Here is a 19,551-nt window from a genome sequence, read left to right as displayed (position 1 = left end):
TTCAAAATAACTGATGGACAACATTAGCAGACATGATGCAAAGTTAAAATGACTGATATTTTGCTATGGTACTATTGGATTAAAACAATATGCTTATCATATTTCAAAAGAGGCAGCTACTTTTAGGAGGCTACGACATACTTTTAGAGTGTATTAAAGCACAGACTGAAGCATCAGGTAGTTTGAATTCATTCTTAAGTTCTTATTGTTTTTTTCTATTAGTGCTACTCTGGTGCTACTGTCCCAATCTACCAGACACCAGACGGTGGCGGTAAAGCAGCATGTCGTTGTTTGTCAACCACCAATAAAACAGCACCAACCACACGAAGAAGAAGAAGCAGCTCATACTCATACGTCACCGAGCTGGCTCCTCCGCGGAAGATTTGACCGGCCGACCGAACTCATTTTCAGGCGAACAGGAGCACCAGGGCTGCCCGGGACATTGTAACTCCGCAGAATGGGAAACCGGCTGCTCTCCTCTGGGTAACACGATTATATTCTGCTTTGATATCAAGGGCAACTTGCATGAGCATTTAAATAAAAAGGACGAAGCTGATGGTGTTCTACATCCGCCTAAAAAAAACGAGAACCGCTTATGATTTTTGCAATACGCATTTATAATCAGCGAGGACTATTTCTCCTGTTGCATCGCCATTGGTAGTTGTAGTTGAAACGTTTTAAAGCAGATCTATTTTAACCTTTCCCCCCAGGCAAAATGAAAAACTCATGAAGATCATGGATGTAGCAGACGTGTCACATAGGAGATCAGTGACATTATTGAAAAATAAAATTATATTTAGTTTTTTGTCGATGCCAAACAAAACTGCAATATTTAATGTTCTGATTCTCAGGAGGATGTGTAGTGAAATCGTAAGTTAATTACAAAATAACCATTTGTGTGGGAATTCTTTAAAATTGACAGTTGTTTTAATCTTTTATAAAATGTTACCGTGGATGTGAAGCCTACATATTTGAGTTTATTCATCAACATGTGCTTATATTTAATGATTGTCTTGTTTTATTTGTGCCTATTATCTGCACTGTCCCTTTGCTGTAACAATGCATATTACCCATTCCAATAAAGGTTTTCTGATTTCTGATATCTCTTTAGGGGTGACATATGCCCGTCTGATCACGTCGACGGAGGAAAGTTCGTTGCCAGGAGGATCAGCAAGGGCATAACTTATTATTTTGCTCCACTCTCGGGGGCAGAGGAACAGAAATTATCTGCTGCCAAAGAATCTCAATTGCACACTGCACACTGCCCTATTTCTACCCCATCACCCTCAACTCAGCCCCTCAGTGACCCCTCCCCCGCAGACCCCTCCTCATCCTCTCCATTGCTCTCAGATTCTCCTTCACACACATCTGCCTCCTCCCAAAACACCCAATCACAATCTGAATCCACTGCCCGGCCCCTTCTTCTTTTCTTCTCCTGGCTCGGTGCCCGGAAAGTGGCAGTGGCCAGGTACCGGGACCTTTACGTGGACCGGGGCCTGGATGTCCTGCTGGTCCAGAGCAGTGTGATGCACTTCCTGTGGCCTCGGTGGGGGCTAGACTACGGGATGGAGGTTTTGAAGGTTCTGGAGGAGCCTCAGTTTGCAGGGAGGGCGGTGCTGGTCCATGCCTCCTCCATCGGGGGCTATACTTTCACACAGACACTCACCCACATTGCTGAGGGAGAGGAAAAACATGCAGGCCTGGCCAAGAGGGTGATAGGACATATCTATGACAGCCTGGTGGTTGGGAGTCTGGAGAATATGGCGATAGGTGAGTGAGTGTCCCTCTCCTCAGGTTACTTTTCGTGGGATATGCCAGTCAGATCTTTAAATAATTAACTTGTCAGCTGACCAGGAATTATTTGTGGCTGCTCGTGTCTGTGCTGCCTAGAGTGTGTGCAAACGGTTTATACATTCATCAGTTCAGTTATAATATTTGGACATGGTGTTCATATTTTTTTACGATTTAGGCATATTTTAAAACAGACTCAACATGTTATTTCAAACTTTAGTATGACTTTAAATATGTCAGTATATCATAATCTCTTCAAAATCGGCCTTAAAATTGTAGAAAAGGTTTCAGAACTTACCCACACATTTCACATTTTTAAAGGTCCCATTTCATGGCCATTTCTATTGATCATAATTCCATTGTTGAGGTCTACTAGAATAGATTTACATTGTTCAATGTTCCAAAATCCCAATCTCATCTAGTATGTGTATTCACTCTCTATCCTAAACGGCTTGTTGGAGCTCCTGCCCCCCCCCCGTCCCCCCCCCGTCCCTATGAGCCCACTGTGGACTGATTGGTCAGCTCGCCGACTCTGTTCTGATGAGTCCACCACCGTTACAGCGGAACATCAGTGATTATGTGTTACAATGGCGTTTGTTAGCAACCAGAACATGACACCAGTAATGACAAACAGATGACCCCAATGCTGAATGCTGCGTGGGGTCTGGGTGCCGTGTTGGCGGGACGTTGCGGGGTTCGCTGCTCCGCCCTTTGAGGCTCGAGGAGCGGACAGTGTGAGCTGGATTACTGGTGTTCTTTCCTGGTTGCTGTGTGGGGTCTGCGAGACAGCGAGACACTGCGGAACTCAGCCTGAGCACACACACACACTCACAGCTGTGTGTGGCTGAGAAAAGATAAGGCTGGGTGAGTGTGTGTTTGTGCTGGTGAAGCTGCGCGGAGTACCACGGCTGAGAAAAGATAAGGCTGAGTGAGTGAGTGAGTGTGAGTGTGTGTGTGTGTGTGTGTGAGGAGCTCGGAGCCGTTACGTCATGACCGGTACGTCACTATGACCAGGAAGAAAAAAATGGAATAAGAAAAATCTCCAACGAGGCGTTCTGGGGCAGCATAGACAGGTATTTTCTGTGTTAGAGTTTTACTTCCTGCAGGGTGTACTTTGAGGGTTTGTGACTCTCCAGACCATTTACATGCAGAAAAAGCTACAGTACATTACAAACAAGGGGACGGGTAATAACCGGAAAAGCATGATATGGGACCTTTAAGTTTTTTTCAGTTTCAACGTAACCCAGTGGTGGTTGCGTGTTCAACCATTGTAAACAGGGACCACTAATGGCTAATTCAGCATACTTTAAATGTGGCAAATTCTTCAGAAATGTAAGAAAACCAAAAAAACACTAGAAAGCATTTCAGCTGTGGCCCATAACCTTCAGCAGTATTGAAGTTTGAAACCTCGCCACATACAGTAATATGTTGTATATATTTATGTAATAATACCACTTATTATTAAATATTAACCCTCTTGATGTTTTACTTTCTCTATTTTCAGGCCTCGGCAAGACTCTCGTGCCGCGTTTAGAGAGCTTTGTCAAAAACATCGCTATGCTTTACTTCTGGCTCTTTAAAACCCACACAGCAGACCTCTACAAAAAAAGCATCCAAGTTTTCCAAGACATCCCGATTACTGCGCCAGCACTTTTCTTCTTCAGTGAAAACGACGCCCTGTGCAACTCGGCTGACATGGAAACGTTAATGGACCGATGGAAGAGGAGGGGTATGACTGTGGAGAGCATGAAGTGGAAGGAGTCCAAACATGCAGCCCACTTGCGATGCCACCGAGAAGACTACCTGTCCACGCTGGAGAAATTCTTGAACTTGCTGCCTATTTCCTCCCTCAAAGCAAAAATGTAAACTGCTTTTTATGTATTCAAAGACAATGCTCTTTGATCCTTTTATCTTAAAGCTGTAGCATGATTTACTAGTATAACTTAACAGATCATTTTGACTCCTTGTAAAGCATTCTGTATTGTTTAGTTTAGATTTTATTTAAGGATATATTTAAATTGATATGCACTATTTAACTATTGATTGAGTAGCCTTTTGTCATGAGATGCTTGCTTTGCACAAGAAGTGTTCTTTAACGACCTGTGTTTGCACATTGATATCAGAGACCAGGTTTTTGCACAAAATGTAAGATAATATTTAGAAATAAAGTTAAAATGTGCATTGCATTGTTCCTAACCTCTCGTCACCCGTGTTTTATTTCCCGACACCAATGTATATGAAAGGTAAAGGCAGCTTTAGATAGTCAGTGCATGGTGGGATTTTGTTACTTGAGGGATAATAGGTCAGGCAGCAAGCCATTTTCAACAGGCATGATGTAGGACAGCTAATAATAGTAATAATAAATGATATTTATATAGCGCCTTTCAAGGGACCCAAGGTCGCTGTACATGGTGGACAAACAAAACAAACAGACAAACAAAAAATAAAGGAAGCCGGGGGATCAAGAAAGGGCTAGAGCCTGAAGGCCAGGGAGATAAGGCAGCAATGGATTGTCAGCTGGCAGCAGGAAGGTGTATCCATTACTACCTGAACTGGATTTAAAAAGTGAATTTGAAGCAAGCAGGTGATGGAAACATGGCCGACACTGCAACCAGTTCCAGTTGTATAGAAGAAAGGTGAGTGTTCAGATTATTGCAGAATTGTAAACTTTTAACGTAAGGGTTTTGGGTAGGCCTTCTGAAGCACTTAAAGCGCTTGTGTTGTGGTTCACCTTTTCCAAGCATATGATACAGTAGGAAATGGCGACATCTGCTGTTGAAACACTGGTATTGCAAGTGGATTTCTGCATTTAATGTGAGGCCCGGATGAACCTGTGGAGAGATGTGCGTTTCGAGTGTATCGTCAGCACTCATACTAACTGGTGGTGTTATATTAAAGACATAAATGTAGATTATGGTTGCTGCTTGCTATGATGAGCTAGCATGGATGTCTAAAGACAGTGTTAAGTGACGTAGACAACTATATGACGTGGAGCAGCATGCTAGCTAAAAATGTCTGCTGGTTTTTAGCTAGCATGTTGTTGACTAAACCAAGATGACATTAGTTTTAGGTTGGATATTTAACAGACATTCACTCAAAGGGTTACACTTGATAGACCGTGAATAAATAACCGTTTGAAAGCAGTGGTGTAAATTAACTAAGTACATTTACTCAGTAAAAAGTAAATAGAATTGTTAGGTAGGCCTACTTGTACTTGACTACTTTGTAGGCTACTCCTACCCCACTACAGTTCAGAGGTAAATTGTTAACTTTTACTCCACCCATTTTTTTTTACTACCTTTAGTTACTTTACAGATTTTAATAAATAGGCCATGTGAAATATAATCAACTCTTAAATCAGACTTTAGTTACACCTGGAGTAAATTCACAGGCTACCCTGCAGTATACAAATTCATTAAAATTAGCTGCACCTTTGCCAGCTTTGATAACACTTTAATGCACGGGTGTCAAACTCCTGCCACACAGTGGGCCAAAATAAAAAAATCAGTACTAGTCGAGGGCCGGTCTGGTTCAATGTTTATTGCAAAACTTATTGAAATTAACTTATTGCACATATTAAACCTGGAACTAACAAAGCTTAAATTATTGCCTATAAAAACAACATTAAACATTAAATAATCAGTTGCATTAATTTCTTATGGCTCTTTCTGCAGCTTTTCCAGTCATTTCTTGTGATTACATTTTTCCACAGGCTAACAACAGCTTCAAAAAAACAATTTCCCTCAAAGAAAAAACCAAACATGCCCTGTTGTTTCAAGAAAAAAAGTGCAAAAGAAACATCCATTTAAACTCAGTTTGATGCTCTGTGATGCTAGTTCAAGGCTGATACTTGGCATCTCATCTTGGGTGCAAGTTCATCAATGTTTGGGGTCAGGCTCTGAGCGGAGGAAGCCCTCAGGATTGAGTGAAGGTGTGCGTGCAATATACCGGCGGGCCAGATCTAATAGTAATTCAAAATTATCCTGCGGGCAGAAATTAAATCCACCACGGGCCTGATTTGGCCGCCGGGCCTTGAGTTTGACACATGTGCTTTAATGCATCAATAATTATAAAACATATCATATACTGTATATTATTCTGAAATGGTCCAATCTGCAGAATGACTACTTTTAATGTTGGTACTTTAAGTATATGTAGGACTATGTGCCAATACTTTTGTACTTTCAGTGGGGTAGCATTTTGAATGCAGGACTATTCCTACACTTTAGTACTTCCAATTATACTCACAGTAACCACAAGATCTGAGTACTTCCCCCACCTCTATTTGAAAGACACACCACCTTTTATTTTCATTACTTTCACGCTAACTTGCCAGTATTAGTGTATGTATTTAACTAAAATGTAAAAAGAAAAATACATTTCAGATTTTTGTATGACAAGCCAGCAGTCTCCTTTCTTGCAGATTCAGATTTGTAGGCTATTCCTACACTATAAGAGAAGGAACAACCCTTGGGATTGTAATGCTTTTTCTATTTTATCTGGATATATTTATATAATGTTTTTTGATGAAAGCCTCGAAGAATTTATGAGTCAAAATCAATGCAAAATTGTTTTACCACAGGGTACAAGTAGTTCACACTGCTTTTATTATATTTGAATCCACCTTTCATTTAACATTCATATCATCGAATTGTATTTTCATTGAATTATTCATTAATAATTCAATGAAAATATAGTTTGAATAGTCTTAATTATTTCCAATGGTATTCATGTCATATAACTCCTTAACCATACCATATATTATAAGTACACTCAATCAAAATGAGACCCAACTCTTTTTGTTTGAATTTAGGTCTTCTTTTATTTTATACAAACATTGTTATCACAAACAACATTCACATTGCACAATCATCAAATAGTTTTGCGTATACTTTTCCTCAAAAGTAACTTTAAAGGGGACCTATCATGCTATATTTGAATAATATATTGTAGGGCCATACCTATATAAGGTATATTTATAAGTTTTATTTTTCAAAATACCAAACAGATCATGCATTTTAGCCATGCCTCATTTTGTTTCACTCCGGCTCTGTCTTTGCATGAGCTGGAGCTGACCCCCCATACGTTGCATACGTTTGATAGAAGTGTGGATTTCTCAGCAGACCTTGAGTTTGTCCTCTTGGAGAAGAAACTCATCCAGGTAGCGCTGCACCTTGGTCAGAGTCAGCTGGAGCCGGCTGTCGGGGAAGTTGGTGTTGGAAGTCTCTCCTCTGGGTCGTGCCTGGATGGGACAGTCCATAGTCAGGGCGAAGGAACGAACCCTTCCCTCCAAACTGGAGACATCAGCCACAATCTGGCCGACAACGACATCTGTGAAAGGGTTCTACAGCTCATTTTCTTAATGTCCGAGGTCATGGCAGATACTAGTCAGTCCCTCTATGGAAGGAGTGCTGGTTTCTATCTGTGGATCCAATGGAAACTAAAGAAAAACAAGGAGAACATGTCATTTTATGCCTAAACTTTCTGAAGCAGGATAAATATTCCACATGTTTCTTGAAGCACACTTATTAGATTCCACTTTTATAACTGCAAGCAAACCTTTGTCCTTACCATCTTGATGTGGACCAGGGTTATCTTAGCTATGGTTATGATGCTTTGTATACTATTTCTGGTGGAGTTTCTCTTTGTTAGAAATCTTGAGCACCCAGGAGCCGCCAAAGAGACATAAAGAAGAGCCAGGAAGATGTACATCCTATAAAAAGAATCAGTTATATAAATAAAGACACCAAAATAAAACTCAAATTCATGCATTTCAAATCACATTTTTTAAATATACATTCATTATTAAAAATAGATTATACATTTATTAAAGAGTTTCTATCCTCTCAATAATTGTCTCATAAACTGTAAACTATAATATAATCTTACCTTTTGTTTTCCCACTGGTGGTTTTGCTCCTGTAACACTGGATGATAGTGAGATGGCACATGCTGCTTTGCAGGTTTCCCCCATTGAAATAGTCTCTGGATGCATTCCTAATTCCCTCCTCTCTCCTCCCCTGACTCAAACCTGAACCTGAGCCTTCCAGGTCAACATCTCGTCATACAGGAAGTTAACACACTAAATCATGTAAGGTGATTTCACTTGATACACACGTCTGCTGATGTAAGCCTGTTTTTGTTGTTAAAGCTCAATCTAATAATAATAATAAGCTTTATTTGTATAGCACTTTTCATGCATCAGGTGCAACTCAATGTGCTTTAAAAAGGCACAAATCAAAATGTAAAACCCAACCAGTTTTACATGCAGCAATAAACAAAACAAAACACATGATATAACACTTACTGTAAAAGGTATGATAAAAAACACAATGAAATGGTGATCCCTCTCTGTAAAATAATATAAGACCAAATCAATAAATAGGATAAAATATAAATACCCATTAAATAATAAAAATAACATGAAAATATAATCCAAATAAGACAATAATAATACAAATGAAATAATGAATGAGAATAATAATAAAATGGTCAAATTAAGTCAAGACCAATAAAAAGATATATATAAAAAACCAAATATAACAATGATAAAAGACTATTTAAAATTGTCTATTATTCTAACCCTAATTAAAAAAGGATGTGTATTTAACTGTCATTTAAATATGTTTGTACTGTTTCATGTGTGAGTAGATTGTAGCTTGAACTAACATGCAGTGCAAACACCCTAAGACCTTTTGTGCACAAATAACAAAATAGATAATGTGAATCACAAAATGGAGCAATAAAGAATCAGGAAATAAAGCTATTTTAAACTCAGGTACAATCTTTTAAGTTTTGCACTTGTTTATGACCATCTTTAACAGTCCTCTGTGTCTCTGAAAGCATTGATCATATTTTTGAGATATGCGTGGAATGAAGAACTGTGAAAGGAATTGTCTAATTGAATGTCGTTCCTTACACTTTTCCGACATGTATAACTAATGTTACTAGTAGTACTGCTGTTTTATGGTGTGTTTCTCCAGTTCTGTCTAATTACGTATACGAGTAGGATAAGAATACATTTGACCATTTTACTAAATATTTCAGGAATGTTTATTGTTGTCAGAGGCTGCTTCATGCGCGACACGTGTCGTATAGAAACATCCACGTCAGAAAAAAGGCCCTCCCTCTATGAGTATTGATTTACTTCACTTCCTGTGTGTTATGCCATAACATCCATGGAAGCAATGATTGGCAACATCCAGGAGTCTTAGTGCTCTGGCTTTTTCCTGGGCCTGGCAATCTTTTAAGAGTTTGAGTAACGTGTTTTGGAGGATGCACCTTCCTCATTTTGTTTTAAGGGAATGGTAATTAGTGGTTGTTAGGCAGGAAGTGTGGCAACACTCATTCTTAAGCCTCATCCTCGTGGATTCATTTTCTTATTACAGACACATGGATTTCCAAACATTTGGTCTACCTATGTTGTAAATGTATTATCTCTTCGATTTACACACGGCATCTATTGCACGTCCGTCCGTCCTGGGAGAGGGATCCCTCCTCTGATGCTCTCCCTGAGGTTTCTCCCATGTTCCCCTTTAAACTGTGGGTTTTCTCTGGAAGTGTTTCCTTGTACGATGTGAGGGTCTAAGGACAGAGGGTGTCGTATTGTCATACTGATATTCTGTACAAACTGTGAAGACCACTGAGACAAATGTAACATTTGTGATATTGGGCTATATAAATAAACATTGATTGATTGATTGATTGATTGATTGATTGATTGATTGATTGAGCCTTCAAGACATTTTGTGTTTGCAGGTCTGTTGTTAATAATTACACCTAATATACTTATTTGAACGGTACATTAGCTGAAACATGGAACCATTGGCTAATTTTAGGTCCTAGTTATTTTCGGTACATTTCTAAATGTGTTTTCTTCTGAGGGAAACAACAACGTCTTTTTTTCACACAACTATCTTTTTTTAATGGATGAATTATGTTTTTCAATCACTGAGATGACTATGGTATTACACCTATTCTTTTTAAGCTCATTGTTCTTGTCTTTACCTTCTTATCCCCCCCCCTTTTAAACTCAGTGACTCAGTGGCACAGTATTCCAAGAACTTAAATCGACGTCAATAGTTTTGTGGAAGAATCATGACGTGTACTTTGCCAAAACAAACAGTGTCATAATCCAGATGGGCCCTCTGCACGGAAATACTGATGGAAACTAGAATGGAGAAATGAATGGGAATGACGTCTTTGGTCAATTCCAGTAAGAATACAAAGGGAATGGACCTCCTTTTAATTGTCTTTTTAACCATAGAACAACTTGTTGAGTGATGACTTATCGGCACAGGAAATAGCTGTGGTTTAATACTTAGGATTCTAAAGCTCCTTCAGGGTAAGATATGACACACACTTTTGATTAGCTCAGTGATTAATTGTCAAAGTGTATGTTCCTTGGAATCTTGGAAAACAATTGGTATATGTCTTCCATGATATCACTAATCTTTTATTTATTTTCCAGCCAATGCATACCATTCTGTAGGGACCTGGAACTGAAGGGTTGCCGGTTCACATCCTGATCGGACCAAAAGAAAAACAGAGTGTGGGCTGGTAGCTGCTGGAGAGGTGCAGGTCACCCCCTGGGCACCTAACTGACCTTTGGCGCCGGACCAACCGCTCTAGACCTCTCCAAAAATGCAATCATCTTCTTCTTCTTCTTCTTCTTCTTCTTCTTCTTCTTCTTCTTCTTCTTCTTCTTCTTCTTCTTCTTATCAACTGATACAGGAAAGGGATAACAAAAAAATCATAATAGAGCCGTTTTTAGACTTTGGTGATACACTAACGTCTCATTTTGCACCAAAACAAGGTTAGTATTTTTACTAATATTCTTACTAGTATTTACCTAATATTTCTACACATTTTTACTAATATCTTTACTATTTTTTTTATTTCTTAGGGATATATCTTGACTGCTGGATGGATTATGAGAGTTTGAGACATCGTCCGACCTCAAGATGAATTCTAATAACTTGATTTGTCTTTTGTGTAAATGTAATAAATAAACTACTGAGTTAAGTGTTACCTCGACCTCAAGTGTTTGCACTTTTCATATTCAAACAGGGTTTCTGAAAAGTAAACAAGAAATACATTTCAATCTAGACCTGTCTTGAATTGTATGTATACCCCTTATAGAAGTGACAGCTGCAGTGTTGAAGAAATACACAAAGTCAAAATCAATGGCAGTTATATATTATTTTCACCAAAACCCAATGTGGAGCTTGTAAAACGACGAAGATCTGAACACCACGACACCATGTTTTAAGTGTCATTTTCATGTAAAGAAGTGGTTGCTCTTAGCAGTAACAAAACTCAGTGAATGGAAACACAACATTGTTGCCAGACCTACAAATAACCAAAAAACAGACCATATTTCTTAAAGTCCAAAAGCCAAGAATAGCGATCTTGTCCAGCGGGATGTTTTGTTGACACCAAATGAGGCATGGAATAATCACAGTTTTACCGTGACTTTGTTGTGAATGCGTCACAGGGAACAGATGACCAGAATATCATATTTAATTGATAAACCTGCTTTACATTCTGTGTCCAGTTTGTGAAAAGCATACTGGAACACTTCAGTTATTTCCTGAACCAATTAGATGTTTTTTCTGAGCTGCCGTGTGCTCTTGGTTGCAGTTCCCAAAACATCCTCTGGAGAGCTATAGTCACCCAGAGATCCCTCAGTTTGTGTTGAGCATGTGTTAGCACTGTAGGCCATTCTTCCTTTCTTATTTATATCCTTGAACTACGATGGATCTCCAGTAGATGTCTTCCTGTGGTGTTCGCTCACAGCTCTTCATGTTTAATTGAATGTATTTTCCTTCACAAAAATGATCTTCTTGCTTGTTTTGACACATTGCATAGTTTGAATCTGCAGAAAAAGTGCATCCACCAACCGCACGTCTCTATCTGATGACAGGGATGAGGCACTGGCCTATTTCCCAGGGCGATGTGTGACACACAAATTGTGGGACGCTGTGTTTCAAATGGGACACTATGGATGGACTCTGAAGGTCAGTCAGACATTTGTTAGGTCAGTTATTGGATGCAGATGCCCGGTCTACTGGAAAACATGTCCCTGGTAGTAGTTTGATACTGTAACCCACCCATGAGGAGTGAGATTTAGAGATTTAGTTAAGCAGTTTTACTCTAAGATGTAAATAGTCTGTGCATTGTCCTTTTGTATTTGATTTAGTAGCAGCTGTAGACTAACATGTTATTTATGTGAAGCAATTATTGAAATGTATAAATCACACTCAATTTGTAAATGTTTTCACTGGTTATAATTTCAATCGTTTGCATTTGTGTAATTGTGTATTTATTAATATGTTTTGTGTGTAAAGCTCTACAACTATAGAAAGAAAGGTTTATATTTCACAGACAATAAGAAAATACAATCTTATCTTCATTTTATTGAGTCTTTATTTAAAAATTCACAACACTTAAGAGGAAATGTCGAGCTCACAATAATGAACAATCAGATGGCAGAGAAGGAATTTTAATAAAACACAACAGAACATGGATTAAACAAATAAACAGTCAGGAGAAGAGGGAAACATCTGATAAAAGAGAGACAAGTTGAAAGGATGCTGAGATGGAAAGAAAGGGACGCTACTCATCTGAACAATCTCCTAAATGTATCTTACAGATGCATGTGAGCTGTCTCTGAGCGATGACGTCATGCGGTTACAGTAAGTGACCTCGTCAGCGCACGAGAACCGCCTCAGGATTTCACGTAGAAAACCACATTGTGAAGGCTCACGGGTTGCGTTAATAATCACGTAACACATGCGTCAGAGATACACGTTCATTTTCCTCCAGTGCATTTGTTCACTGTGCAGCCTTTGTATGCGTCTTCTTGAGGTATTTCTACAAATGGCTGTACCAATTCCATTGATAAGGATTTCATTTTTAAATGAAAGAGATAACACTATATCTACCATGATTTACTTTTTATTTTGAAAGTGTCTACTTTTAAATACAACATTATATGCAATTGCACACATTGATGAGCAATTAGTCCTTTGAAGTAATGGGGATGTGGAAAGCATCAGGGAGTATTTACATCAGTTATTTTCACACACTTCAGACAAATCAGAGATAAGGGAAAAATCAATAAAACATATACAAAATTAAATCATGAATATGGCCTGTTGAAGTGTTTTAATGTCCAGGTATTCATGATTTTGGAAATTAAGCCTTCTTTTCAAATCCACATCTTGAGTCCCTCACATTCTCACCAACTTATCTGCATGTCTATGTCTGTACCTGCTCATTTGTCGTTATTATTGTTATTGGTATGAACTGGAAAAGGATTAACGCTTCTACATGGATTCCTCTGTGACAATAGTTCAGTCAGACCACTCACGTGTTTCTTTAACATGTTTATTAGAAGCAGCATATAGTTGAGTTTGGCGTCTAGGCTCGGGCCTCATCACTCCACAGATAAACATAGCACGATGAGTGATGATTAAATATCTAACCCCCAGAGCCTACAGGTGGAAGCTGGGGTGGTGGTGGGGCAGGCAAGCAGCAGCGACGTAGGGTTAGCTGCAGCAAAGCAGCAGCAAGCAATGCATGGAGAGATATCTGTCAGGTTAAATAGGGCGGCATATTAAGGAGACTCTGTGTGGTTGGTTGTAGAGTGGCAAGGGGCGTTATGTATGAATGCAGCATAAGCGCTCGAGTTGACTGCCTGAACTAGCTCGCAGACTTCGCCCCATTTATTTCATATATTTACAACAGATTTCCTTCTTTGTCCGCAGCTTAATGACACTTCCCTTGATGTGCACTGTGGTGAATGTAAGTTCAAATTGGCAAAAGTAAATACTACAGGTGTTTCCCCGGAGGTTCATTATGATGTTAGGGTTACCTGCTATATGTTTCTAACCGTAATAAGACTCTGGAATCAGATTGGAGATCAAGAAATTTTTTCTGCCACAGCCTGTATTATGCCTCTCAAATGCTTTAAATGAACATGTCGGATTGTGAATGATCACTTCCGAGTGCTTTGTGTACGCCACAAATGAGTAGCGGCCTCACTCTGAAACACCCACAGTGATGAGAGATACTCACTGCACCATCAGGGGGTGGGACGGGGGGAGGAAAGGTGACTCCTGGTTCAGATGCCAGAGTCCAGTGCAGATACTTTTTGGGGTAAGGGCTTCCTGGCTACTGCCTTAGGAACAGCAAGCCCAGACCGCAAAAAGACCCACAAAGGACAAAAGAAATGGACTTCATCATGTTGTGGTGACCTCCTCAGCATCTAGAGAAAGAAACAGAGCCATTAGCACATCTGATGCCACACACTTTGAAAAGGCTTGAACTCTTTCTCTAGTGAGCCAAAAGGCTATGTTTTACTCTGAGATTACTCTGACAAAATGTAGAGACTCTGAATACTGCTACTTCAGGAAAAACAAGACATGTCATGATAGAAACAAGACTTTAATGCAAGAACTGTGGCATATTATTGATTATTAATTGGACTCACAATCTGAATTCATGTATCATGTTTATCAGAGGAGACTTTTGGCTGAATGAAATCATAATGAGAATTTAGATTTTTGGTTTGACTACATTGTTGAAACACAATCAGCTGCTATCCTGCAGATATATACCGTGTGTTTTTGCACCAGTATCTTACTGAAATACAATGAGTGGTCCTAAAGGGTGTTACATTCGATCAGGGTTCAATCAGCGATAGATTTTGGTCTTAACTTAAAAAAAAGACGATAGCTGGCAGTGAAACAGTTTGGAGGTTCACTTCAGTGTTTCTGAATAACTGCACCTTTAAAGTGTTATCTTCACATTTAACATACGTAAATGTATTTTTAGCGATCTTTCAGGTTAACACAATATGAGGATTTCATACAGTAGATTACAGTGCAAATGTTTGAAACTGCAAAAATAACATTGTTGTTGATGTGAGTATCAATATATGAGCTGCTCAGATTCTCCATTCAAAAATATTAAAATAAATCATTGGACAAAGACATCATAATCAATTTGATTATTCCCTCAATTTGTGAGTGAGACCCGAATTCTCCAGAGGTCAGGTTATATTTGATGTATTTTTTAGATCTTATATGTGATAAATGATGTCCCCATCTGCAAACACAGAGCCAAAGTGACTTTAGGGTACAGCTGACGTCTCCCCCCCGTCCTCTCACCTGATGAGACACAACCTGTGGACCATACCTGATCTTATCTACACAGCAGTGAGCTGGTACAGTCCGGTCCTTAAAGGAGTGAGGCTCTTTCTTGCCTCGGGTGTTAAACCCCTCGATGTGACGTAGTGCCCTCCACCTTCACCACATTCAAACTCTAACTGCACCGGCTGTGGCAGGAGACGATCTGAGAATAGGCTCTGGTATCAAATGAAAAATATTCCACAAAAATTCATCTCCTTTGAATTGACTTTCTCCGAAGAAATCAATATACAGTATTTGCAAATATGGAAGACAGCATACCAGTTATGTGAAAAAGTTTCCTTGATCTATCTGACTGTTGTAGTGGACTGCAGGTGCATCTGGACTTCTTGAACAACATTCGATTAACAATTTATTCCACTTTTCCTCCAGTATAGTTCAAGTATTTAAAATACAGCACCAGCAAAAAATCTCAAACTGAATGCAGATATTTCAAAACTCAGCTCCATTAGCTTTAAGACAAAATCACATATCTATTTAGAAACTCTGAAAGGTTGCTTACAGCAACAAAACCACAAATATTCAATTACAACATCCACACCTCATCGAGCTGACACAGTTAGAAGGAAAACATGACAAATGGCTTGAATTTATTACTAATCGAAATGTCAATCTTTTGAGAAATCAACAAAAAAAAGGCTTGTAAGTAGTTATTACCTTTTGTGATGAACTCAAACTGTCCTACAGGCAAAACAGGAAGTATCAAACATTTAATTACCACATGCACCGCCCCCATCACGAGCCAGTATGCAGTGCACCACGCTGTATGAAGAAAACTGTGAGTCCAGTGACACAGGTAGTTGCTTTCAACCCCATTTCATGCCACACATATCAAGCAAATCATAACAAATAATGTCCTGCAAACACACCACCTCAACGTGTACGCTAAAGGCCCAGAATCAGTCTTTATGCTGTATAGAGGTTACACACATGGTGTGAGGAAGCATTTCATATAGTCTTTATATCCTCTCACATGCCGACAATTCTTTAACCACAAAGCAATTCAATCCTCTTTTAACACATGTTCAGACTGTATTAAGTCATTGGCGTCACCATTTGTATGTTCCTCTTTTACTGGGTGTGTTTAGTGTCTTTGGTGTGCTTCTCATAAGGTTTACATTGTCATCATAGTTTTATATTAAAAAACTGATGACATTTGTTTCTTAATTTAGGGCAATTTTTTGAAAAGGAATATCCTGTGTTTTGTAACAGTGAAGAAACACCATTGTGAGAATAAGCATGCAATTACACATGCAATCTTTTTGTGGCAACCTGCATCATTACAACAAACATCTGTTTTTTGGAGCTATATTTATTTATTTATTTTCCGTAAACCGTGTCTCAAATGATGAATCTAGAAATCAGCATTTAGAACGAGGATCCACAGTAACTCTTAACTCAAATCTAGAAAAAGCACCAGCATCAAACGCTACACTGCGAGTGTAAATCCACTCAACGTGCAGCCCTACACCATGAAATGTCACGCTCCAGTAAAGAACAAGTTCATCATAAAAAAGAGGGTTTTCTTTAAAAGGCTTTTGTTGCATGTATTGCAGAGCACACGACCACATCTGGACGATGGGGCCTATGCGTGTAAATGGTTGTTACGTCAAGCCCAGAGCGGATAGGGACCAGCAGACTGGACCTTCTGCACACGTAGGCATCTGCCACACTTACCTCACCACATGCGTCATATGTGGGGGGAAAAAAGTGTCACATCCCCTATTGCTCTTTCTCTAAATGTGTCGTAAATTTCCCCATATTAAGCTTACTTTGTGATGGAAGATTGTGGGTTTGGATTAGTTATTTATCTGTGAGGGCTCAAGCGGGCTTTATTTTCGCAGTATCAGTTATACAGGCCCTTAACCCGTCTAAAATAAGTTACTTGGGTAGGTCCATCATTACAGAAAAGCGCGATCAGTCTTAAAAACGATGGCATGGCATCTACTCATCGGCCTAAAGGCGATGGATGTAGGCAGCGCACTCTCCGTGGTTCTGAACAACACGTTCTCACTGTCCTGAAAGACACTGAGCTGTCCGCGGTGCTGGAGCCAGCTCCGGCTGCGTGCGTGGTGAACGCCCTGCACTGGAGCCCAGTTTGTGGAAAGAAGGGAGTATGGAATATTTACATGGAAGGTGACAGAAACAACCAGAAAAACTAAACGATTCAATAAAGCAACTCTCACAACCATATTAAATCTCTTTTTCGGGGCGTCACGACGGGGTGTGCAGTTGAACATGAATTGATCGTGCATGAATTGGCACTTGTTGCCATTGAAAGCCTGCCTAGTGGGCAATATGTGTTCGTGCATGTGCGCGTACTAACGGGCTAATCTTCGGTATTCCACGCCAAAAGAAATAACGTTACTTCTTCCACGCGCACGACTGCCCCCCCCCCCTCCTCACACACACACACACACACACACACACAACCGCCCGGCAGTGAAAAGTAGCCTCTTCTTGGCAAATAATGATCAACCGTCTCCATTTCTATAGATAGCTCGATGTTAATGAAACTTTACTGAATCGTTTACATGTTATCCTACATGATGTAAGCTGTTGAGTGATTGCAGTTGCACGACGATGCTTACAAGTAATCGCTTAATGGGGTAACTAACATTTTTTGGATTACGGATAGTCTTCCAAATGTGCAATTATAGCACTATGAATTTGCCCTCCGCGCACATTCTCTATATAGCGATGGATGCAGAATTGGTATTGCTTGGTATAACCGGGCTGCAGACGGAGCACGTCCACCGCTGCGGTTAATGATAAAGAATTGCAATCAACTCCGTGGAAGTCAACACGGAGACACTATTAGTTGAATATTTTTTTTCCGCTCCTCTATATTCACACACCAACACGTCTCTCCGGAGAAAACACTGGCCACTCACGCTTCACAGTCAAAACTCGGGGATGAATTTCTCAATGGCTCTCTGGCAACATAACCAAGAAAACAGGATCGCAGGTTGTTGTTTTTACTCACTCCAACAATAAGCAAAGAGGAAATAATAAAAATAGAATGGGCTCACCCAGTCATCACCGATCCGAGGAAGCGCGCATCATTTTTCTCTTCCCCCCCTTTTTCCCTCCAATAATCCCTGGGAATTTGAACGGCACCCATTGATATGCAGCAGTAGGGCCCCCCCACCACCGCTACCGCCACCCCTCCACTTCCACCCTCTCACCCTCCCTCCATCCTCTCTCTTCCCAGACGTCAGTCGCATTGCCTCCCATTCATTTCGGTCTATATTTATTTTATTTCTGTGCATTTCTTAATCTTAATCCATTTTGTCCTCCTCCCTCCTCTCTGGAAAATGCTGCAAAACCTCTAATGGAAGCCACTCAATTCCTCCAGTCTGCTTCTTGCTGGTGACCTGCATTGACGTCATTGCGTCATTAGGTTTCCCCTGGAAACACGGGAGAGCCAAAAATAGAAACACATTAATTCAAACCCCAGGCAGGGGGGAGGGGGCTGGGGCAAGGGGTAGTTGGGGGCTGTTTTTGGCAAATATTTCTTTCTATCAATCTATAATCTTCTGACCCCCCCTCACCACTCTCGCTGACACTCGCACACAAACAAATGCACACACCCCTTTCTCTCTGGTTACCCTTCACTGCTGAGCTCCATCTCAACACACACATCATTGAACCATGCAGAAATATTTTTAATTTTTCATGGGGTATTTAAAAATAAAGCCGTATGTAAGTTATTTTTTTATTTGTAACCCTCATCTTTTATTCCCTTAAATATCAGTGTGCATCAGTGTGTATATATCCATAGTATTCATTGATATAATATAGAATATATTTTTTTTTTGTGAGATTATAAGCTTTCTAGAGATCGTGATTTTCTGACAGGTTATTTTACTTTATCTTTAAATATAATACTCTAAATGTAATATGGAAAGCTACAGTTTGGATCCCAAAGTGCCATAAATTAACATTGTATTGAAATAAAGGAGTCTTATTATGTGCGATTTTAGCACTATATGATATTTCTGAAATTCAAAATCACGTCAAAGCTTCAAAGTTTTTTTCTTAACTTGATACATTTTCACTAGTGCATATAGAGAGTGTTATATTTATTTGCAGTTATCAAACACATTATTTTATATTAATGTATTCAATTGATCTGGGTTATCGGCCACACGACACAAAATGTTTGCTTAATCTTCAGCTCATAAACTTTGACAGCATGCTTTTACTTACTTACTTTTTGGGATGCTACAGTAGATTAACTATATAGCCAACCTGACCTTTGACTTGCTCATAGCCCAAACCTTATTGTTGAGCCCTGATGTCATTGGCACATATCTGTGATTTTAAAATCTAGATGGCAAGCCTTCATTTTTGAACATGGCAAAAAGTCTGGCGAGATTAACTGCCTAAGGACCTATCCATAACCTTTTAGGGTCAATGATAACCTTAAACATCTTGCAAGAGTTTTCAAATGTAGGGTTCCCATATAGACAATAACATTCTCATACAGTAGCTAATCCTTTCAAGATAGCATTTTTCTGACATTTTTGTTGCGTGAACTCTTA

At 39.5% G+C, this 19,551-nt stretch overlaps 1 protein-coding gene across 1 annotated transcript; it reads left to right on the top strand.

The window, feature by feature from the left end:
- The first annotated feature begins 324 nt into the window (after positions 1-324).
- On the top strand, positions 325-3,987 carry LOC307022567 (transmembrane protein 53-A-like). The gene is made up of 3 exons (XM_079655398.1): positions 325-483; positions 1,112-1,770; positions 3,296-3,987. Exons 1-3 carry the CDS (start codon positions 458-460, stop codon positions 3,655-3,657), a joined length of 1,047 nt encoding a protein of 348 aa, XP_079511524.1. The 5' UTR covers positions 325-457; the 3' UTR covers positions 3,658-3,987.
- The last annotated feature ends 15,564 nt before the right edge of the window (positions 3,988-19,551 follow it).

The sequence above is a fragment of the Notothenia rossii genome, assembly GCF_949606895.1.
Source record: "Notothenia rossii genome assembly, chromosome: 10".
NCBI classification, from domain to species: Eukaryota; Metazoa; Chordata; class Actinopteri; order Perciformes; family Nototheniidae; genus Notothenia; species Notothenia rossii.
This window is presented reverse-complemented; position numbering and strand designations above follow the sequence as displayed.

Bases quoted from the DNA above. Each gene is read 5' to 3' on its own strand.
- LOC307022567 (XM_079655398.1), top strand. From the start codon at position 458: ATGGGAAACCGGCTGCTCTCCTCTGG. The intron at 484-1,111 runs GTAACACGATTA...ATATCTCTTTAG, and splicing joins AACCGGCTGCTCTCCTCTGG to GGGTGACATATGCCCGTCTG. The intron at 1,771-3,295 runs GTGAGTGAGTGT...CTCTATTTTCAG, and splicing joins TCTGGAGAATATGGCGATAG to GCCTCGGCAAGACTCTCGTG.